Genomic DNA, 25,596 nt, shown 5'->3' with positions numbered 1-25,596 from the left:
CTTATAATGCTTGTGAATTAAGTCTATATCGAGGCAAAACGCACAGTATGCACATATGCCAATAAGAGACTGATCAATCGCAGTTCGAAACATCAATGGGAATATTCAAGTAAATAATACCAAGAGAATTTAAACTTCACCCCATCGCACAAACAAGTAGCTTTCAGGACTCAGTAGCTGATTGGATAACGCGTTGGCGTTTGAAGCAAACGGTACTAGATTCGAGTCATGAAACGAACATCAACTCTGTGATGCAGGTACATCCAGATGACAAGTCCCAAATAGCATGGAACGCGCGTCCTGGATTCCACTACTAGCCACTATCCATCTTTGCCTATAAATTATAGTCAGTTAATAAGTAAATACTGATTCCGTCTTGTTAAACTCAACGCATGTATAACCTACTGTGTTCATTGGTCTTAAGGTTTTTTACTGTGAGTAATAGACATCTATACGTTTATTAAATTTACAAAGGTTTTCATGATGGAAGCTGTGGAGATTGTTGAATGTTAATCAAAATATCGATTAATCTACAGTCGACAACCACTGAAATTCTAATAGACTTTACAACTGTTTAATTTCAGTACGGGAGTATTCATTAGTATGCATTCACAACCCTCCTGCAGAATTCATCCTAGGACATTTGGTCTTACACTCAAGTGCTTAACCTCTAGACTACTAAATGCAATCAATCTTCGTTTTTTGCATAATTTTGTTTCATTGTTGTTGGTGTGTGCTTCCCTCTTATCTCGTTAAACTCCACTGTCTACGATATTCAACAACAACTACTGAAATTTCCTCTTAAAGTTATTCATTAGCGAAAACATAATGATTATCGCTATAGGTTCTGTAGAGCCTTCAGATTCTAACTATCTAGACTAATGTCCAACCCTTGAAATCGAAATATTCCTATTCATATAGAACCTGAAACCATGTCTTTTCTTGTTTCTTTCTTCTTAAATCTCATAAATAATATGTTAAATTTATAATTCTGGTTAAAGGGGAAGAAATGTTAGTCTTCATTATTTTCCAAGTTAATTATCCGTGAAGTTAATTTTTTTGTTTTTTTTTTCAAAAAAAAAGAATCAATCAATCAATAATTGGAAAATTAGAAAAGGTTTAACACTAATGAATAAGTAGTATATATATAAGTAGTATATTCTTATTACTAATTAACAGATAAATTAATAAAATCCTAAATATGACTTATTAGAAATGAAAAAAAAACAAAAGCAAAACAAATAAAAACACTTTCTATACTAAACTAAATTCCTTGTACAAAACTATTTTGACATTATCTACTTATGGTTACAAAATAGTATAATAATAAGTAGTCATTAGATAATTCAGTATTTATTATTCACAGCAATTATATTGTATATGTTATATATGTTTCTATGAAGAAAATAAACTTGGAATCTTGGTTGTTGTTGTTGCTATCGCTGTTTCTCTAAAGAAAACTAATATAGTATTAAACATATATTCTCCAGGGCAATAATAAGTCAGAATTAAGATTATTCATTTACATGTATGAAAAAATGAGATGATTTTATTCAATATAAGAATTCTTAACTTAAATTATGTTAAAAGAGGGGGTTTTGTGGATATTATAGTAATTTTAATAGTTGGGATCATGAATAAATTGAAGCTAGACGACCATAAAAAACCAGGAAGCACTGGATGGCGCTGTATCGCTCAACTTCGTGGATTGGTTGAAGTTAGACAATAGCACCGTTGGATGCCAGCTGCCTCAGTGGTCTAGAAGTTAAGCGCTCGCGCACAAGACTGATAGGTCCTGGGTTTGAACCTCGCGAGACGGTATCGTGGATGTGCACTGCTGAGGAGTCTCACAATAGGACGAAACGACTGTCCAGTGCTTCCAGGTTTCCCATAGTAGTCTAGCTTCAATTGATTCATGATCTCAACTATTAAAATTAAGTTGTTTAGAGAGAAGAAAAAAGTATAGTGACAATAAAGTTTAATGATATTTCGTTTACATAACAAACTGATTTTGATCTAAGTAAACGTTAATAAAGAGTTAGATGATTTTTCTAAGTATAAAAATTATAACAACTATTCTACACCCAATTTCGATTATGGTTAATTTGGGTTAAGCCCTTTTATTAACTTAATTAACAGACATTTTCATTTGGATAGTAACAATTTGCACATTTTTTATACTGTTATGATCACTAGAGCACTTGACAGACTCTAGCCAAAACGTTGATTATCTAAATATCATTCGATGATTCATCCTCCTCCCCAAATATGTATCCACTCAAATCCTATTATGAGCTTTTGTTTCGTCTTACTGTGCCCTTATACTAATGGACTATACATTTGCCTATGTAATTGCTTGTGCTTGCTCGCTGATACTTACTCATGTGCTTGTAGCTTTGTGGCTTGCGTTGTTTGATAATAAACTGTAGTTGCAGCTTCTCTTTGCTTTCTGATTTCATGCACCGTTAAGATTTGTATTATAGCGGTTATCGAGGCGAATGATCAGTGAAGCATTGCACTACAGACTCATCAACCTCTTCAGCTATTGAATCCAAAATAATCCTGGTTTTGCAGCAAGAATATTATATTTGAACCACGTTATTTTTAATAGTTAAACTTAATTGTAACATTCTAAAAACTTTTCGAAATAGTTTTAATCTCAGTTTAAATTATATACAATTCAGAGTTTTTAACAAGCATATTTGGAGAATGGAAATGTTCTGGTTCATAAGATTATTTTATCTTAACTTTTGCTTGGTCAACCAACGGGGCACTTCACTTCAGTTATTAATATTATCCTTCATGTAACACTAAGATTGAAATAGTTTATAGTTAAGTCAATGGTTTCAAAAACTATAAAAAGATACACCTTGTCTATTCAATAATTAATTGGAAAGCAGAATCAGTTAACTTTTATGATTTCCTGTTTAATTGTAAATTGTCTAATGAAATTTGATACATATATGATTTATGTTAGATGAATCTATCAATATTGTACCAGTCGATTGGTAAAATCTGTCTCTTGGTATGTAGGTTAATGAAAAATTATGAGATGTATATTTGAAAGTATGTGATAGCACAAGTGATAAGAATAAAATTATGACTTATCAAGTAACAGCTAGAAAATTTAACAAACGAAAGCATTAGAATAGACTATACTATCTTTTAAAAAATGAAGCATTTTGATAGAACGGTTCATTCACAGACATAACACTCAGTAGTGCAATAATCTCATAATCCACCCCTAACTTTGTAACAAAGAAGTGAAATTCTGGACACAACGACTTTCAGTATAGTCACAGAACTAAAAATGTGTAAATTTGGAAAAGTAAGTCTGACTTACCTTGTTTGCTTAACGTAAACATGAACTTATGTAAGCATTTCGAACGTAAAATGTGGTTCTTCAGAAATATTGCCTCTTTAGTAGCTAAGCATCCCGATTATGTTTCTGCCTATTCTATATTTTAAATGTCATCTCTCAGTATACTAACTTATAACCAATATCCTTCGTTTTATGACATTCTATAAAAGCCGGAATGGAACTGGTTGAGATTGTAAAGACTTTCTTTTCAGATTCAGTCTGAAAATTATGTTTATTATGTTAGATTAGGTCTAAAATATATTTTATTTTACAGTATAATTGTCATTCAGAGTTGACTAGCTAAAAAACTCGTTCTACGTAGGTAGTAAAATATATTAAGATCCAATTTATCCATCCTATTGAAGAATTCGAGCTCTTTGAGCATTACAGAAAAGAAGCAAGTTCGAGAAACAGTTATGCTTCTACACCTCAGTTGAAAAACAAAGCAAGAAAACCAATTAGGTCACACAGTGTCTTTAAATGTCATTGTATATTAGACTTTTATTTGTTTATTATTACATTTTGAACCAACAGACATTCTTGAAACCAATAAAAGAAGCAAGAATCTGCGAATATTTCGTATTTTCAGTGTGCGGTTGTGGAGATTTTCGGGTTTTTATTGACATCATGAATCTATGAATGTTAGACTACCGTTGAAGATCTGGAAGCACTGGATGGCCGTTTCGTCTTGGTATTAGACTCCTCAGCAGTTCGCATTCACAATCTCACACGCGGGACTCGAATCCAAGACCTTCGATCTTGCGCGAACTATTAACCTTCAGACAACTGAGAGTATGAGGCAGTCATCTACCTAAGAACTAGGTAACAGCTAAATATTTTCGAGCTTTACAAGTGATCAGCGTGGGTTTTGGCAACACTATAACCGAGCTAGTAAATAAGACAACGTTTTCGAGTTTCAAAGATGTTTCGTTTGGAGCGAACGGTACTGGGTTCGAGGCCCAGAGTGAACATCAACCCTGAGATGCAGGTACATGCATCTGACGAGTCTCAAATAGGACGAAACCCATATCCTGGATTCCACTACTAGCCACTATCCATCTCTGCTTATATATATTATTATATTAAGGAGATTTGTTAACATAACTTGCATTAATCATTATCTTTTAATCCAAGCCGATCTTTTGTTTCTTGCACAAATAATAATCATTTAATTAGATATCAGTTTGTACTCATAAGTTAAATGCATTTTATGAAGTATGATTAGTTCCTATATGTTATTAAGAAACAGAGAAATTTTCACTTGACGTTAAATACTACTCTCAATCTATGTCGGAATGAAAAAATGTACCTGCATTACAAAATAAAGACTCAGTAATAAACCTTGCATACAGTTACATAATGAATATTATGATTAGAAGGCAATGATTTGTATGGTAGTTATCTCTCCTGTTATGTGTTTGTTTATAGTTATTTGTTAACAAAACTAAATCCGTTTGATTGTAATGCAACTCATTCAAGTTTACTGAGTATCATGAAATGAAATAAGAGAATGACTATCGTATGAATTATGAATAATATGATTTATTTAAATATCTCCTTTTTTGAAAAGAACTAAGGCTAAATTAAAAGAACCCTTCTCATTAAACGACTATTTCGATTGTAAAGAGCAGTCTTCATATGAAAATCCCCACAACGATTGAAACATATAGCATAAATTAAATTGTTATGAAAGTCAAATACTTGAACTTTTGACTGAATTTAAATGTTTCAATTCTTATCTTAATTAGATATGAGAATCTTTGTAAATGACAAGTTGTGATAAATCGATTACAACTAAATTTTAAGCCAATTTTTACGAAAACATTCCTTTGTTTCATAAAAAAATATTTAAATAATGAAAAAGTGTCAATAAATTACTTTGAGATATTTATTGAAAGTTTAGTGAGAAGGTATAGAATAGATCACTTAAACTGATTTACGTTTAGTTAATACATCACTTCTACCGAACAAATATGATAAAATGAAGCTATAAACTGCTCTTGTTTGACATGTACCAAACCATATGAAGAGATTTTTACTGAATATTGTATATTTACAGTTACTTACCATCTCTTATTAAAGGCCTGAAGAGAATATTGAACTAATTAGAAACAGAAATAACCGGTCTTAGTAGTTGAGTGCGTAACGCGATGGCATTCGAAGCGAAAAGTACTGGGTTCGAGTCCCAGAGTGAACACCAACTCTGAGATGTAGGTACACCCAACTGACGAGTCTCAAATAAGACGAAACACGCAACCTGGATTCCTCCTTTGCTTATAATGCTTGTGAATTAATGCTATATCAAGGCAGTACGCACAGTATGCATATATGTCAATAAGTGACTGATCATTTGCAGTCCCAAAAATCAATGGGAAGATTCAAACAAACAATACTAAGTGGATTACAGAAATATAGTCGTTTTTTTGACAAACTTCATAACATTGAGAATTCGCACAGTTCATATGTTTCTATGTTCTTAAGATTCATGAGAATATAAAATAGTTCTGTGCCAAAAAGAACTTTTTTGAAAGAACAGTCAAATTATAATTTTCTTTTCTATTATCTCTCTTTTAAAAGTTAACGTCTAGTGAAACCTGAGAACTATTCAATTATACTAATGAAAAATTTAAATTCGTTAATCTACCGAATTGAATACCTTAATCTTATGTAAATTCATATTCTTAATCATTGCTAACATTATAATTGTTAGAAAATTTTGGTTACTGGAGACTTGATAGATTTCAACATATTACATTTCATTGAACAATCAATTCACAGATCATTATCTTCCGAAATCAGGACAATCTACTTATTATTATTAAGATTAATTTATTACCTAAATGACAATTCACTGTTCAATTTTTAATTATTCACTTATGTGAACCATTAAAAGTTGATATAATTTTCTATAATATCAATTGTTGTATGTAATGTGTATAAGTAGCATCTTATATGCTTCTATGCGATTTGACTTCTGAACACGATAAACATCAAAAGTTTTATATTAAAAATATCCAAAATGATCCTTAATCTGCTTCTTGTACAATCTTTTCTGAATTTAGACTAAATAAATTAATCATTGTATTTCTTGTAAAATAAATATGAATTATGTTAAAATCACGAAGCACCACACACAAACCTTCCTATAGATGTCACTCCACCAACGATCGAAGAAATCAAGATATCCATTAGACAAATTAAAACTGGAAATGCAGAAGGAACTGGCAATATACCGGCCAAAGCACTGAAGTCAGATATGGAAGTAACTGCAAACACGCTTCACACTCTATTCAAGAAGATTTGAGAGGAAGAACAAGTGTCACCGACAGACTGGAAACAAGGACATCTCATCAAGATATCAAAGAAAGGAGAGTTGAGCAAATGTGGGAAGTCAGATACAGAGGTATCACACTACTGCCAGTACCGGGAAAATTTTCCAACAGAGCGTTGCTGAACCGGATGGAAGATTCAGTACACATCCAACTTCGAGATCAACAGACCGCATTCCATAAGAATCGATCATGCACAAACCAAATCTTGACACTACGGATCATCGTTGAACATTCATTTGAGTGGAACTCGTCACTATACATCAATTTCATCGACTATGAGAAGGCGTTTGACAGTGTGGATTGGAGGACCCTACTGAAACCTCATCGACACTATGGAGTGAGTACCTGAAAAAATCGCCGACATCATCCGGGATTCATACGACGGACTATAGTGCAAAGTCGTGTATGGAGATCAGCTGACAGATACCTTCAAAATAAGGACCAGAGTCAGATAAAGCTGCTTACTCACCCCTTCCTTTTTCTTCCAGTGTATGTATACTATTTAGTTAGCACCTACAGTACGTCTCTAATATAGACTGTTGGCTTATAATTGAAATTCGATCTCTCTCTCAGATTATTTACTTTACTTTATTTTATAGTTAATGGAGACTTGCTTATTATATTCTTATACATTATACGCATATGCTTATTTTGTAATCATCTTTTTCTAGACATTTTTAGTTCGTACTAACTTGCCGGCAATAGCAAATGATTTCGCAAAATACCTAATAAAGTTCACTGAATTCATGTTATTCTGCTCGAATCGATTTTCATGGTCCTTACAAGCGAATCAAGATAACTTTGCGTATAAAACGTAGCGTATTAAGTGATTAATTATCAAGCAATTGATGTGATTCAAAGTCCTCTCATCCCATGTTGGCAACTGTTGTCCTACTTATTGAACCATTGATTAGTTAGTCTTCATAGTTGTTGTCACTGACTGGTTGATTGCCTCAATCGACCTCATGTTTCACACGTATATCTACATCTTTTTTCAAGCTTAAAGATGGTCTACTAATATAAAGTGTTTTTCGGTTCAAAGTCTTGGTCACTTTTATTTTGTTCAATGGAAACAAATCTTAAATATTAGTTGGACTGCTTCATACGTAGCATAAATGATTATTTAACTGACATTAACTGCATAGTCCGTATTTCGTTTTGTAGTATTAAGCTACTTATGAGTAGGTTAAAGCTTCCGCATAAACATATAACTTCTGGTACTCTGTTTCAGTCGGATATTGACATATCCGGTGTGTCATATCTGGTGTGTGTCAGCTAAAATTATTCTTACCTTTGTTATATACTAGGGAAGAAGTAAGTACGGATAACTTACGGGACCTATTATTGGACTATTATTCTATGTATATATTCTTATGGCTTAACTATTGAGTAACTAGATTGTGTACATCTATATTCATCTTATTACAAGCTTCATTTTGACCTATTGATTATTATTATATGATTTACTGTTCTTAAGTTATACTCAGTTTATTGATTATTGTCTCCCACGCTCCCAGCCACATTTGGCTTTATTTTGTACAAATATTATTTCCTATTTTATGGTGTGGTGTGGTCTGCCTGTCTGGTATATAAACAAAGTATGCTTGAAATAAACGATTCGCATTACAGCAGCTGCTATTGGTGTTCTGGACTCAAGTGGACGGGCTAGGCGGATTAAGGACCAACAAGGACGCTAGATTACTCATACTAATCGAACGTCATCGTCACAGTGTTAAGGTTGTAGAAGTCGTATTCTATTGGCGGATAATTCACGCGAGTTATGTCCTTGTTTAATTCGTAAGGTCATAACAAATTAGCGACGACCTTGATCAAGACATAACAACCTTGGTGTTGATGTCCCAGGTATATTACCTTTCACTTCAAACGCCAACGATCTATTCAGTGAGTTACAGAATTCAGTTCGAAATTTTCATGAAGTGACAAAAGATTTAATCTTGAAGCTAGTTTACATTTTTTAATAACAAAGTCAATTTTTTCAATTAAGTTGGATTATTATTCATTTTATTATGCTGTTAATGACTTTGTTTTCTAAATAACTAAGTTCACTAGTTATAATCAACCATCAGGATGTAAGTTGATGAAGGCTATGATTCAATTGATTTTTAATATTTGATGTTAATCGTGATACTTTTTGGTAATTCGTTTCATTCAATTAATTACTGATTAGTTGGTAATAAATGTCATTTAGATAAAATCTAGTGTATGAATATGGAACGTTATTCATCTTCTTTGACTATTACCTAAATCCATATGGTCCAGTTATCTTCTCTTCACTCGAGTTCATTACGTCATCACTAATTATATCATATTTTTTGAATGTTATTTAAAATTCACACACTTATTTATAACCGAGTTTTAATGATGAATATTAAGCTACTACATTGCAATTAGAATTAAACCTTTCTTATTATTGAACTTAATTACTCGTTTTTGAAACATGATCTTTAGGTCATATTATTATTATTATTACTATTATTATTATTATTATTATTAGTAGTAGTAGTAGTAGTAGTAGTGTCGTATGGTCTACTTATTTCCCTAAAAGTAATATATGGCGATCGTCAGACATAGAATGTATTTTTGCAAAAGCTCGATAAGGAAAGAACTTAGATGAAGCGCAAGCGTTAGGAAAATGCATGAACAATGGAATTAGAGAAGATGAACTGATATTTACAGAAGGAACAGTGAAGAGTGAGACAATTGACTGTTATTTCGTAAATTAACTGTTCATTGTACGGTTATCAGAATTTAGTGAGATAGTCTGTAATTTGTGCTTAAATACATTCTATTGTCCCCAACTAGTGTTCTGTTTACTACAGTATTAGTATTAGTAGTAGTAGTGGTAGTATTACTATCAATATTATTGTATTTAAAGTTTTTCTGTAAATTTAACATATTATTATCAATATGAGTTAAATGAGCCAAATATAAGAAAACTCCAGGAAATAAAGAATAATATACAAAACGAATTGAGATACAATTTGAATATAAAACAAAGACGCTTTTATCAGTAAATGAAAATAAATTGTGTATATCGTCATTTAAAAAGAAGCTTTCAACTGTTATTCACCGAAACAATGGCATTGTAATAAAATCCGACCGTATTTTAACCATAGGTTAATTGAAAAAAGAACTAGATTCATTTTCATTAAAGTAATGATTAAGTAAACTTGTTATTTGATTATAGTAATTCAGTATAGAAATTGATCTATGAAGAATGAACAGCAAGCAAAAAGATATGGAGGATAGTGATCAATATTACTCCTAATATAATCCATTTGTTTTATTACTAAATAATGAATAAATTCCATACTCTTTGGGTAATAATTCACTGGGAAGTGTATTTCATTTAACTAGAGTAAAAATGTGTTTACAACTGTTTTTAGGCATTTTATTGTTTTATACAAATAAAGAATAAAAATATTTCATAAGTATTTCACTGATTATCCAATAGACTAAATGCAAGTATATTCACATAGAGTAAATGAATAATAATAGAGACAATTAATGAATTTCATATTGTTTTATCATGTAGACAGCTTTATTTTATAAGGTATTTTTTGTCTACTGATATCAGTGATAAGTAGTTAAGAGAAAATATTCTAAAACACTTTGCTGCTCTTAACCTACATGTTCTGATTTAGGCATTTATATTTTATTACCATTTCATTTGTTATTCATGGCTTATCTTTACAAACAATGTACCCTGAATTCTTCAAATAAAAATTATTTCAATTTGAAATAATGAAATTGACCTATAAAGAATTTTGAAATTTTGATAAAAGAATAAACAAGTATTGGAACAAGAAAAGAAATCAACATTCAAATAAGGCAATTTAAAGTTAACATGTAAATTCATTCTGTGTAATTTCTGATAAATTTTTCATTAAACCTTCTAAATTAGCCATTTCTTGATTTAATTCTTCTGTACTGAAACCTCTCTGAAAATAGAAGAAAAGAAATGAAAATGTGAGTTATTTTAAGAAAATTTGAGTATCGTGTTGTAATTGTCCGTTTAAACGAATTAAAATAATATTTTAATTGATGGTATGCTGAAAATTGTCTCTAGTTAAGCCGTGAATGAGGAATCGTAACTTAAGGACTGAAATACGTTGGAAAGACTGTTTTTTTATTGATTCATACAAATTAATGAGTACCTCGACTTTAGGCATCTGAACTACAGGAAAAATAGACAGAACCAGTACCTACTTAGTCTTGATTTCTTACGTACGCAAGGATGTGAATTTTCGCGTTATTAATATTACGGGCTGTAATTGATCAATCTCTACTGGCGTTTGTGCCTTCTGATAGGATTCTCTTGATATTGCCTTCAATTGCTAGTATTTCAGCATCTTTTGATTTGGACTACCAGTTAGATTCAGAATACTCGTTTGGACCTAATTTTTAATCCGAAAACTATAGTGAGTCGCTTACCTTGATTTACTTTCGGTCATTATAATTCAAAAAAGTGATTTAATCGCCTTTGGGTAAGATATCATTTATTCAATCACTCTATGATTAAGTAATGTCAAATATCTGAATAACTATTCGTTTAAATCTGATATGAATGTATTAATTTTTGTGTGGTTTATTGGGAATTTTTTAAATATTACTTATGTTCATCTGCTGATTCATAAAGTTAATACCTTCAAACGGATCTAGTGCACATTATCAAAAATCACTTTTATTATTGTGACGAACGGTCGTATAATTCCCAAACTTTTAATAACTAGTCTATAGCAGCTCAGGTACATTTTAGTTTGTTCACACTTAATTTGGTTATGTCTTTTTGTTAACTTATTTAATGGACAGAGTCATTCGTACAATAAAAACCTATCTAAACTATTATACTTTTATTATTGTTGCACTTGTATGAATTTGTATGGTTGTTCATTGCTTACTGCCTACGCATATATTTATTCTGCTAGCTTTACTACCAGTTTCTTAATTAATTCGATGATTCATTCATTTTCTTATGTATATATGTGTACATTTAAATCCTGTTCATTGACTCGCTCATTCGACTCGCACTCTCACTCGTTCACTCGCTTGCCCGCTTGCTTCTCAGCATTAGTGTTTCATGCTTGCTCAGCGTACCTATAATTTTGGATATCTACGCCTGGTGCAATAATAAACGTAATCAACACTTCGCCTTCGGATTATTGCACCGTTGAGGCGTTATCTAGTAACCGTTATCAGGACGAACTATATACGAAGTTTAAGGATTATAATGAATACCGACCACTACAAGTCTATCAAATATAAATATTATCGAATCACACATCTGTTTGTTAGTCATACAAAATTTACTTACCATCATTTCCTGTTCCGAAATACTATCTGGTGTATCAGGAGTCCTATCATGTTTATTAAGTTCTAAACCATGATTTGATTTTGTTGAAAATACATTCTGTACAGTACTAATAGTAATAGTATTTGAAGAAAGAGTATTAGTCGGTGTCGTTGTTGTTGTCATTCTTTTCATAATTGTCGGCGATTGCATAATTTTATTTTTAATTTCTATTTTATCCGATAGATAATCATCATCAGTTAAATTATGTATTTGTAATCGATTAATCGGTTGATCGGATAAATTATATTGCATTAGTCTTGCAAATGGTCCTGTTCGATGTTGTGGCTCCGGTGTCGGTACACGATCTAATACAAATGATGCATCAACACTATGTACATTTGTATTCATATCTATCAGTTTTACTTTATTCGGATAGTTTATATGTTTTTCCGGTGAAAAACCATGATTTGTCGCACTTGATCCACTTGACTTATTGCCTATTTTTTGACATAAAATAACAGAAAGTGTAAAAAACGAAATTTTATTTTAAACCATACTCCATATGTGAATTACTCATTTTTCAGTCTAGTACATTGTTTTTCACTTTTGTAAAAAGTAGTGAGTAAATAGATAGTAAGTAATTGGCAATTTGTCCTAAAATCGATTAACGTTCACTATTGAAAGTGGTTACATACGCATATGTGTTTACACTTATATATATGTATATATATCCTCTGTGGCAGGACCCATGACTTATAAGTCTAATTACAGACAGAATCATTCTAGTCGATCTTAATTTATAGCACCAGTTAACTCAAAACATAGTTTTAAATCCATTCAGTATTTTAGGTCAATGGTTGGATTACTTTCGACTTTTACAAACATTAATTCATCAGGGTTCATCACCAATGGAAACAAACTTATTGAACATAGTATATAGTTTGACTAGTATATATTTAAATTTATCTTGATTAATAAATTTAACTATTAATATTATTCTACCTTGTTGAAAGCAACTATTAAACTATTGGTTGTTTATAGATATGAACTTATGCCATTATGAAATACTGTTTTTATAGTTTTAAATATCGAACTCGTCTTAGCTAGACCACCGTTGAAAACCTAGAAGCACTGAATAGGTGTTTCATTCTAGTATGGGACTCCTCAGGATTGTACATTTATGATAAATCATTCGTAAGTCAAACCCAGGATCATATGTCTCCCTCTCAAATTCTTAACCATTGGACTAGTGAGCTGACATACAACGGTGTTAATATTTAACTTCAATCAACTCATGATATTAGGCAACCCTTATACATTATTTTCTGTAGAAAACCACCTCATACTCGCCACGGATTGAACTTCACTAGTCATAACTTCCCATTAGAACTCCAGGAGTTGCTTTTTGAAGCTAGTCACTGACGGGTAAACGAATATCAATAATACATGTTGATTCGTATATGTTTGAACTGTAAAAATTCCTTAATTTCCATAGATCCCCTATACTACTGATTTCAGAAAAATACTCGATGACAAACGTAATACGCTTTTTGAATTCTGTGTATATGACAATAGATCAATCAATCATACTTGACATTTACTATTTACCAAACTAAACATACTTCTCAAAATAGTTATTGATAACTGTTCTGAACGAGCTGAAATTATTCTGAATAAGCCAAAAGCGTTACAAACGATCTAACTTTATACGAAATAATATCTGAATAAGCAAAGGTTCGGTGTACTTTACTTAGGGAAACTAAGGTGGATGTTTTAAATAGAACTAGATTTTCAACATAGAAGGACTCATCAATTTAAAATTTTATATTAAACATTATACTTTATATCTTCTTTATTTCACTGTTTTTTTTATCCAACACAAAAATCCTGATTTTTAATTTCTATTTTTTTTAACTTTCAAATATTAGTCTTTGAAAGGGAGTCTTACATTAGAATGTGAGCTCATTCTATTTGGTAGGTTTTTGTTCCTCAATCATTTAAAGTTATCAAAGGAACATATAGTTATTCTTTAATAATCATAATTAGAAATAAACTGAATTGTAATCAGCTTACGTCTGTAGTATCTTCTTTGATACAGGTCGTATATCTTTGAACTTACTTCTCACAATTGATTGATCACTGGGTGGTGATCAATGTCATGCATGTCAAGTCCGTCTTAGTGCAGATCGAATGCTATCGATCATAAAACATTTAAGATATGAGAAAAATGAATAAATATTCTAGATAACCTATTTTCAAATATAGAAAATTATGTGTAAAATAATGATTTCAAACAAGAAACTAATTTATAAAATAATGTTTATTTTAAAAAGATCTTACTTAGGCTACTTTGTTGTGAAGCATAATCGGAACTTAAAGCATTATTTCGAGTTGATATACCTGTTCCAATAGTTTGACATCTTTCACCTTGACTATCAGATGGAATTTGATTTTTATTATTACTGTACTTCCTTGGAGGTAATGGTGATAAGCTTTGTTGATCAATTGAGGTATTTACAGACAATTTTTGATCTATTTCATAGTTAAATTAAATAATGGGGAATTTTAATTAATATATTGATGTTATCAACATAAACTTCATATACTTTGTGCATGATAGAAACCTTATGACATCATGTAATGAAGTGAAATAATATATACTACACCGGAAAATGTAATTCATCACGGAACAACATAGTACGCTAATGTATGTTTTCAAACTAATTCATTCGAAACTAAGATCCTCTACACTTTTAGATAATGTAAACCCTAAACATATTCAAAGTATCATTACATGTACGTTCAAACTTTTGTAATTCATATAATTGCAATCGATAATTGTAAGTATTATCCTTACACGTAATCACATTGTAGTTGTTCTCGGAGCTTTATTTTAACCGTAGAATTTATGAAAGGGTTTCAAGACAAGAGTGTACTAGTCTTAGCTTGTTTGTATTATATCTAATATCAAAAAAATTATTTCATAATTAAATGCATTATTTTAATTTTATCCATTACTTTGTATTGGTACAAAGGACTTAATATAAACTCATTAATTTTTATTCATTTTATACTTTTTTACTATTGGCTTGAGTGAAATTCATATACTACTGACATTCTTGTTCTTATTGTGTTAATATATCTTTGATTATTGCCAAAGTTAAAATGCGATTAATAATCTCTATTTATTAAGTACAAATAGTACAGATTTTATGAAAGATGATACTTGAGATGACTTTTAAAAAGTCATTCCTGACATTTCCATCTAGTGGAAGTGAGATAATGTGAATGAAAGTGGAATGGAAGGAACATAAACTTTCATTTATCAAGGTAAGATTTGATTGATATCTTAGGTTTTCATGCCAGAACTAATAAAACCCCAAATATCTGTTACATTTGTAGTTTGTAGCATTGTTAATATGAAAGTGAGGATCTCCATATGTAATGAGTTCTATTCTTCACAAGCAAACATTTAGCGCGAGGTGATATCAGCTACAACTATACTTTATTAACAAACAAGTCAAATTTCAGGGAATGGTTCTTCGATTTTTGAGCCAAGTTACACACTCAATGATGGATAGCTTGTGTCATGTTAAGAGTTAATTTTAAAAAATACAAATCAACAGTCATAAAATGGCTAAAGATTAGTTAATATGAAATGATTAAATAATATAAACTGTCTTCAGTGATCCTAAAATGATAATGAGTTAGTGAATAGTTTTTATGAGAAAATAATAAAATTTAAAAAATATAGATATTTTTAGCATAAAATAATGACTTTCACAGTTCTGAAAGTTTCAAATCTTAAAAGTAATGCATGAAATACTCACTCATATGATTACGAAACATTCTTGCTTTCTAACTTTAACACTTGACCTTAATCAGAAGGGGGTTTCGTGGAGATTTTAGTAATTTTATATAGTTGAAATTGTGCGTCGATTGAAGCTAAACCACCAGGGAAAACCTGGAAGCACTGGACGGCTGTTTCGTTCTATTGCGGGACTGACTACTCAGCAGTGCGCATCCACGATCCCGCCTCGCGAGATTCCAACCCAGGACATATCAGTCTCGCTCGCGAGCACTTAACCGATAGACCACTGAGACAGCTGGCATCCAACGGTGTTAATATCTATGTTAGACATGTTGGTCTAACTTCAGTTGACTCACGATTTCAACTGTATAAAACTTAACTTTAGTTCTTAAAACTTAACTCTAAACCCGACACTATTATTCAGTTTTCTAAAATAAATTGCACATTTTAATTGGTTAATAACTGGATATATTTAGCAATGTCACTTTTAGAGTCATTAAAATTCTTTAATAAAGTATATTTCTACCGTATACTATTAAATGAAAAATAAAGTACACGTAACATACGTGTTCCAAGTTCATTATGTTTACTCCCATAATTTCTAAAACTTGTATCACGATTAATATTTAAATCATCATTAATATCTTCTTCATCTTCATATTTTCCTATAACTCTATTATATTTTTTAAAATTTAAACTTGTATTTGTTGGTGAAGATGAGATTTGATTTAGATAACCATGAGTACGTCCAGTAGCACTACTTCCTGGTGAAGATGCAGTCACTTCATCTGTAAGACTACCACTTCCAGTACATCCATTATCTCCAATCATTTTATTTAGTAGATTACTTCGAAAATCACGTGAACGATTAAAATTTGTATGAGGATTATTATTATTATTTGTACAACATGTCATTTGTAAATTAGGCGGATTAATTACGGCCCCAGGAGGTTTGAATGGACTACGATTCCCCATATTTTTTAATTGTGGTTGTTGACAATAAGGTGCATGACAATTAATTGAATTTTGAACACTTGATCCAAGATAGGATAATGTCATGTCACGTGATGGATTAATATTTCCATTCAATGACTCTATATTACGTTCATGCATGTCAGCTATAAAATAATGAAAAGGAAAAAATAAAAAAAATAATTTGTAATGGTTTGAACTATCCTGCTGTTGATGTTTTCACTGAATTTCGATCAATATTAGCTGGAATATGTGCATCCTGTTTGGACCACCATCGTACAGTCATTGTGACATACGTTTATATAGAATACATTTTGCCATTAGAGTATCTGTATGGATACATAAACCACAGAAACCTTACGATGTGAGATTTAGGTTCATTGCCTCATGTTACCAAACAAAATTAGTAATCCACCATTTATTAAAACCCCTTTTTTCTCTAACGCACCGTAACCAGTGATGGTAAGAGTAGGATATCATTGTCTGAATCAATTTAAGTGAATATATCAACTATTAACTGGCTAGTAATAAGCACCCTGCTTAATCAATTGTACTAATCACGTATTATAAAGTATGTAGTGAGATATGAAGATGAAGTAAAACAGTCTTTATACGATTCCTTTTTGTTTGTAACTGGTGTCATTAGAGAGTAAAGTGCAATTCTTGTATATCATCAAACTGCAAACTAATTTAAGAGTTCTATTTAACCTCTCCATTTAATATTATTTAGAAAGGAAATGTGTTGCCTTAACTAGATTGAAACATCGTCCGGTTTTCATCTCAATAAGGTACTCATAAGTTTTATGAATTAAAGTCTTACAAAATTTATTTCTTCATTTGCTTTAATGTTTATGGGTATATAATAATATTCATAGGTCACCTTAAAACTTATCCATTCATTTAAACAGTGCTAATATATTCTGTAAATGGTTATGGAATGCACGACATTATACAGTCATGATGAGGATGATAAAGTAGGATACATTACTTAAAAGAATATGACTAATAAGCGTTTTTTACTGAAAGTTTTTTTATTTTTTAGAGAACGGAAGAAGTTCATTAACTCATTAAAAAAGAATTAATTCGTTTCAGAGAAGGAACTTTCTTTTCCATTTTTGAAACTGCACAATAGTATTAATGGGTAATTTTTTATGTGTAGTAGTTTATGGTAAACTAGAGGTGTTTTACAAAATTATCAAAGATAGTCAAACTTATTCAAGTTAAAGTCAATGGAAATAAAGTAACATCGTATAAATTAGCTAAGATTATCAAAAGTTTCAAGTATTGAGTATAATCACTGATAAATGCGTGTTATTTCAGTGTAATTAAAGCTTCGAAGTATTGGATAAATCTAAGTTGAATCATCTAGCAAAGTAATCAGAAATCATTTAAAGCCTACTTTATGTAACAGTTATGAAAGTAATAAAAGGTAATGATCTATGATATAAAAGATACAGATAACTGTCTACTTAATAAAGGAGGAGAAGGGGAAGGTTATCATTATCATTTATAATTTATAAAACTCAAAGGGGTGGTAAGACCATGAGAGAATAAGAGATTGAAAGTGACTCTTTTTTTCATAGAGTTCGGGTTTTAAATCATGAAATGCTACAGGTTTGGTTGTGCTTTAGAGTCTGTTCTTTTTACTTTGTAGAGGATTTTAAACGAAGATCCACGTGGTGTGATTTGAAATGACTTGACCATATGGTCGAAACGGTCGTCCATTTCTTCCAGAATTTAATGGTAGTCTAACATTGAACGGTTCATAATCTCAAATAATTTTTAAGCTAACTTCTTAATTTTGATGACAACCACGTCTGCATTACCATCCAATGATTTACTAGAACTAGAAAATTAAGCATATTCCTCATTACACAAGTATTCACTGGCATATTTCAACATAGAATTCTGCAAATTAGTAACAACTTACCCGATAATTGTTTATTCAACTTTAATTTACCACAATTCATATCATTTTGCCAATTTCTACCATTTTCTGGACAATTATTTATTAATTTCACTGAATTATTGGCATCAGTATCACTTTCAACTGATGTCGAATGTCGATCTTCAAAACACCCTCCACCAGATATACCAATATTGAATGCTCCAACATTAGGTATCCAATTAATTGGTCCCGATGGTGTTGGTGCTGATGTATCAATCGACACGCCACAACTACAATGACTACTAGTTAACAAAGGTACTGTTTCATTAATCTTTTTTACATTACAATCAGAATGTGTACAATTAGAATGATGTAATGGATAGATATTCATTCGTACATTTTGATTAAATTGGTCACTGGTTAGCGAATGCCCTGTGCGAACACCAATTGAACCAGAATTTGAACCAGCAGCTATAGTTTCTGTCGGACTACAGCTACCAAGTATATTTGCATTAAGACAAATGTCATTCAGATTAAATGATGGATTCTTTTGTAAACAATCATGTCGATGTATAGTTGTTTCATGTTGATGATGCTCTGAACACGATGTATTATATGTTGACTTATTTGATACCCTAAATGAATTCAAAATTAGTTTATCAAATGAACAATAGGAAATAAAAATAGAATGGTGAACGACAAATTGAATTGAAAAGAAGAAAAAAATTAAAATTAAGAAATTAAAAAACTCTTCTTTGCGAACTACCAAAAATGTGTTCTAATAACTCACAGGAAAAGCTCCATTTTAAACATCCATTGCTTAGTTAAAAGAATGGACAGTTTTTATTTAATGATCAAGTCTGATATAAATGGCTTATATCTAATACAACTGACAAATAATCATCGGTTTTAAAGACAGCGCAAACTAATGAAAACAACTAAAGACACACTTCTAACTTCTTTAACCCATGTTAGTTAATGAAAACATTTATCACTTTAGGGAATCGTGTAATATATGGTGGGACATCGTCATATGATATATGGTTAGAGAAAATTTGCAAATCCAGGACTTAGATCAGTTGAAATTCAGAATTTTTTAGCATGGCCAAACTACCGAATCAAAGATTCAGTAGATCATGATCAATAGGCTGGATTAAGTAAGGACCGAACATGCATAGATAAGATCACAACACTACAAACCCTTGTTTTGCAATCTGATGCATGGGATACGTCACTATACATCATCTATCTTCACTATGAGGAACCATTTAACAGCGTGGATAGGAGAACCTCATGAAACCTTCGTTGACACTATAAAGTGTGTAAGTGAGAGAATCGACAACATCATGTGGAATTCATACTGTGGTGTGAGTTACTTATATCCACATAAGTGCTATATAATGATGGTTAGGCATAGAACGTATTTCAGTAGAAGATCAATAAGGAAGAACGGGAACGGGACGCAATTGGTATCAAAATGCATGAACAATGAAATCAGAGACGATGGACTGATATTTGTAAAAGAAGGTTCAAGATTGAGATAATTGATTGATAGTTTGCAAATAAAATGTTTACTGTATGATTGTCAGATTTTACTGAGATATTCTGTAATTCTGTGCCTCAATGCAAACGTCAAGACAGTTCTGTTGTATGGAGCTGAAACCTGGAGAAATACTACAACCGTCATAAAAAGTCACAAGTATTTGTAAGCAATTGTCTAAACGAGATACTGAATGTCCGTTAGTCGGATAGTATCCGCCACAACTTACTGTGAGACAGGACAAACGAGCATTTAGCTGAAGAGGTAACTTGGAAAAGCTAAAGTAGGTGGATAGGACATACATTAGGAAAATCATCAAACTGCATCACTAGGCAGGCGCTAACTTGGAATCTCGAAGGGAGGAAAAAACGATAAACAACAGATAGCACATTTCGTCAGAAATCGGAGGCAGGTATCAAAGAGAATAATAACACCTGGGAGTAACTAGAAAAGAGAGATCGAGACAGATCTAGTTCGACGTTCGTGGTTAGCGGCCTATTCTCCTTGGGGAGTAACAGGAATAAGGAATTAAGTCGTAGAATTCGAACAATGTATGGCCTACTGTCATGTTCAGAAACAGTTCTCACCATCCTCTTAGTCGCTTCCAGTCATACAGCAAGCTAGAAATTAGTTGGTACATCCGGAAGAAATTATGTCCCATAAATAACCCATTAGCATTTCTAGTTTGTGTTAGCACTTACCAGGTGCACTCCTAACGGATACATCATAATGATTTCATCCACTGGGTTTTTAGCTTGAATATTATTCAGCTCACCTCAGGATGAATAACAACTGGAAAGAACTGGAAAGGAAGGCTCAGGACAGAGTTGGATGGAAAATGCTGGTGAGCGGCCTATGCTCCTCGACGAGGGGTAACAGGCATAAGTAAATAATTAAGTAAGCACCTCAGGTAGACCTATTGGAAAATATAATTCACTCTAACATTAAAATTTATCTGAGACTGTTATCCTAGTTATTAAATGGAGTTAATTTTGATTGCTAATAGATGATCTTTATTAAATGTTTTAATTATATTTTGATTTTAGCCGTATCAATTCAAACAATGTCTTAACCAAACTACCACTTCAACTTCAGGGAAATGTACATGTTAGTTACTTACAAGTAGTTTGAGTAATCTAACAAAATTTTGTTCTCAAAAAGTGAATGATTAATTATACGATAAGTCAAATTCAACACAAGAAAACCAACCAAACATTTAATGCGCTAGATAACGGAACCCATTTGTTTATAAAAGTCAAAAAATACTTATCTGTGAAAATATTCAGAATTTTATATAAAATTATGGATGGTTTACTTTATTTGGTGACAGCAAAACAATTGTAACTAAAACATTCTGATTTACTAATCGGATTTACAATTAACGCATCAATTATAGTGACTATAATTTTTCCACTTCTAAATTCAAAAACATGGAAAGTAGTCATTTGGAATTCACATACAGATTGTAAGACCAGTGTATAGGGATTATAGTTCAGCCATATTGAGTGTAAAACAAACATCACTAATAGTATAGTTATGATATCACGAACCATTTCAAATTAAAAGTGTAAAGCAGTAGACCCTAGACGTCTGAATCTCAAGTTTTCGATATGTAGTCCGAACATCCTAAAAACGCATTGTTAAATAGTACCAGACTAGGACACAATGGCTGTTTATTACTTCATGGTTTTCCATGGTTAACTAGCTAAAGTCAGTCGGTGAAATTAAATTTCAAATTCAGAACTCTACTAATAATTTATAATAACATAGTCATTACCATACTTATTCCGACGCTTTCCTTCCATTGCTTTTAATAACGCTAGATTCCCTTGAAATATCAACCACAGAGGTATATGCGTATCTTATAAATTTAGTCAACCCAAGAATTTCATAAATAAAACCCATTGTTATTTCGGTAAATGATTCAGAAAATCCTAAATCTCAAATGAATCACCAATTAATTTTGCTTTATTGTTTTCTGTACGCAAAATGACCAGTAGATAATTCCCATCGTTGGATGAAAATTCATATCTCATTCCTCAATAAGCGGCTAAACTCTTTAGTTTATTGTTTCCTTTTATGACCATAATCCCCATTTTTCAACTGCTTCTTTAGTAAACTGAATAAATCCTTAGATTTATTGATTATCAGTTACAAAAGATTTTTCCACAGATAAGGATACTTCCACACAGCTAAAGAGAAGTTTCTAGTATCAAGAATAATTAAATAAGAAACAAAAATGTATTAAAACCTTATAAAGCTAACGGATTACAAAATGAAATGAGTTTACTTCAATTCGAGACTCTTCTTAGATCGCTTCAAGACTCAAAATAAAATGAAATCTCTCTAAATAAAGCACTTTTTTGTTACTGAATAAGATGGACAATGTGAGGCTTGTTTTCTAAAAGAATGATCAACAGTACACTGCAATTCATAGCTTCGATAATCAGTTAGATAACTGCTGAAAACCAGAAAGCACTGAACAGCTGTTTCGTCCTTGCATGGGACTCTTACGTGCTGAGAATTCACAACCCCACTATGAATAGGACTCGAAACCTTCAGTCTTGCGTAAACACTTGAGCTCAGAACCACTGAACTGGCGCTCAATGCTGTACACTTCCAAACTCGATCAGTTTTATGATATCACACGACTACCACCGGAAATATACATTAACGAAACTCATAGTAGGACGAAATCAGTGAACTCCATCTTAAAGAAAAGTCCTCATTCAGCCCATGGTGAAAAATATGAAACTCAATAGTCTTTGCAAACCGATCAATCTAAAAAAAGAGATTTCCGGAAATATTATTCCATTTCTTAATCCTTAGCAATATTACTTAAAAATCATTGACTAAATAGTGACATTATTAGTGAAGATCGAAGAGGTATTAAAGATAATATAATTATTATTATTCCTTATTTTCGTAGTTACCAATGTCAAAGTAATAATAATGGTGTGTGGAATTCACATTAGCTTTGAATTAAATCCTCTGACCAGTGTAAGGTTAGTACTATGGGTTATATAAATCATAATCTTATAGATAAAATAGATTTTTAAAATGAATTCTGACTCGCTTTAAATAAGCCGTTCAACTGATCTGACTTCTATCAATCGAATTTAATATCAGACAAATTCTCAAGTTTGTTCTTGAGATATACATTGATATTTTTACTAGAAGTAAAGTTATATATGCATATACAGAGGGAAAGAGAGAGAGAGTAAAACTATTGACACAATCTATATATCGCTGATAAGCAGACCCAATGGCAAAATAATGACTATCCTCATAGGATGCGTTCATACCAAAAAGAAACTGATCAATTGCAGGCCTAAACATCAATGAGAAGAACTAAACAAACCACACAAATGATTTATATAACACTGCACTAAATTTAGACTTTTGTCTCAGAATATATACATATATATATGGAATAGGTTTAAGGTAAAAACGGTTCTTTTTTTCAACCAGAATTTTTATATGACCCAATTTAAAGTAAAAAAAACGATAAGTATTAATAATTATCAACGGTAATCTTTTGAAAAACAATATTTGATTAAATCAATGAGTTAGTAACTAGCCCGACGGTAATATGTATAGCTGGAAGGCCGAAAACATTTGTTGTAACTTTCGAGCTCGTATATTGTTTTAAGTGTGAAAATATCTAGGTTTTTTTATATATGTACTACGATTTATTTATTTATTTCAAACACGAAATGCTATCAGTTAGGCAGTCATAGGAAACTATGAAGGAATATATGATTCGACATTAATAATTTAGGAGTTCATAGAAGCGTCCTCATGAATGTATATGGAATCTTACCCAAAACTTTTAAGTATTTTGGTCCCAATAACTATGTCGAAATATATCGGTCCCCAGAGTGGTTTACAGGTTTCTTGACCTGAAGGTCTTGAGATCGTTCATGAATGAACACATCTGAAGATCATCTAAGTAGTAAGAAACAACATATGTCTAATCGAAGGCTTTTAATGTGTATCAGGTTTATTTATATAATGACTAGTTTCTTCTCATTAATTAACAGTTAGATATATTATTTAATGTAAATGTGGAAGGATTTCACAGTACATTTCAGTTAAATTGCTGAACATATTTGTTTTCGTATAAGTGGTCTTAATGTTTTGTTCGGTTGTGTTGTTGACATCACAAATTGACTTAAACAAGAAAACCACTGGGAGCTGGGAAGCACTGCATAACCGGCGGGTTATGGATGAGCGCTGCTGTCCAATACTTTCTAGATTTTAATTGCCTTAAGGCAAATGTCACCCCATAACTTTAACCACGTACTTGTTATTGTTATTAATGAATAATCATTGTCTTGAGACTAAAACGAAATTATTTGTCATTTATATCCTTCATGGTATATCATTGTGACCTTTCTATGAAAATAAATCTTATTTATGAGGTTAATGTATAATGCACTATCAAAGACGAAATAACCTGTATACTCGTTTAGAACTTGAATGATTGTAACGTTGTTTGTAAAAACTAACACGACACAAAACACAATGCGTGTAATTGATTGACTTTCCAGTCAACACATTCTGTTATGTATAATTTATTATTGTCTACTCCTAGTTTTAAAATATCAACAATGACTAATATTGTTCTGAGTATAATTTAAGGTCAAATATGATCAGTGAACTTCGATAAGAATATCGTATACATTATCATTCGAATACATTTTACATTGAGTGACTCACATTTCTACCACAAACTAAATAAAACATCCGTCTGGACAATATTGGACACTAGTTTGTAACTGTCATTAAAATCATAAATTTTAAGGGTATGACTGTAAATGTAAGAAAATAGTATTAGACTCAAGTATTAACAAAATATATACTCAATAAATCTAAATGTACATATTTTTCCACAATATATCGTATGATATGACAAGCTGTGAAAAACATATCTCTGTCCATAACCACAATCGGGCATAAATCTAAACCGGTGATAGCGTGCTTACTGGAACTCATTGTTATTAAAACGTTAATCACCGTACAATTTATTGGCTTTTATATTCATCTTAAAACCAGTCGTACCGTACTTAAAATAATCAAAATAATTATTATTATTCACAGTTCATTGGTATTCATAGTATTCATAGTTTATTGTTGGTTTGATTTTGTAGTCATATTTCTTTCCGGTAACTATAATTTTAAAATTAAAAACACGAAGTTCAGCGAAGGGATCTCTTTTCAACGAATTTATTATCAAGCTGTACAATCGTATATATATATGAAAAAGTTTTGTTAAAGTACTAATTCCGTGAGGAAATGTGAACACTAATAACCAAGATTATAATACTAGATTACGTAACACGAATAATAACAATAGATTTAGTGAATAGAATAAG

At 31.4% G+C, this 25,596-nt stretch overlaps 1 protein-coding gene across 1 annotated transcript in view; it reads right to left on the bottom strand.

The window, feature by feature from the left end:
* Positions 1-10,556: 10,556 nt before the first annotated feature.
* The window catches only part of Smp_157620 (hypothetical protein), a gene marked incomplete at both ends in the record, with an annotated part of 52,943 nt that continues 37,903 nt past the window's right edge, over positions 10,557-25,596 (bottom strand). The window contains 5 exons of the mRNA XM_018795005.1: positions 10,557-10,655; positions 12,029-12,504; positions 14,348-14,539; positions 16,385-16,936; positions 18,721-19,313. Coding sequence (XP_018649361.1) covers positions 10,557-10,655; positions 12,029-12,504; positions 14,348-14,539; positions 16,385-16,936; positions 18,721-19,313 — 1,912 coding nt within the window. The remainder of the gene's footprint in view (positions 10,656-12,028; positions 12,505-14,347; positions 14,540-16,384; positions 16,937-18,720; positions 19,314-25,596) is intronic.

The sequence above is a fragment of the Schistosoma mansoni genome, chromosome 1, assembly GCF_000237925.1.
Source record: "Schistosoma mansoni strain Puerto Rico chromosome 1, complete genome".
In the NCBI taxonomy this organism is placed as follows: Eukaryota; Metazoa; Platyhelminthes; class Trematoda; order Strigeidida; family Schistosomatidae; genus Schistosoma; species Schistosoma mansoni.
Note: the sequence above shows the minus strand (reverse complement) of the source record. Positions and strands in the feature narration are given on the sequence as shown.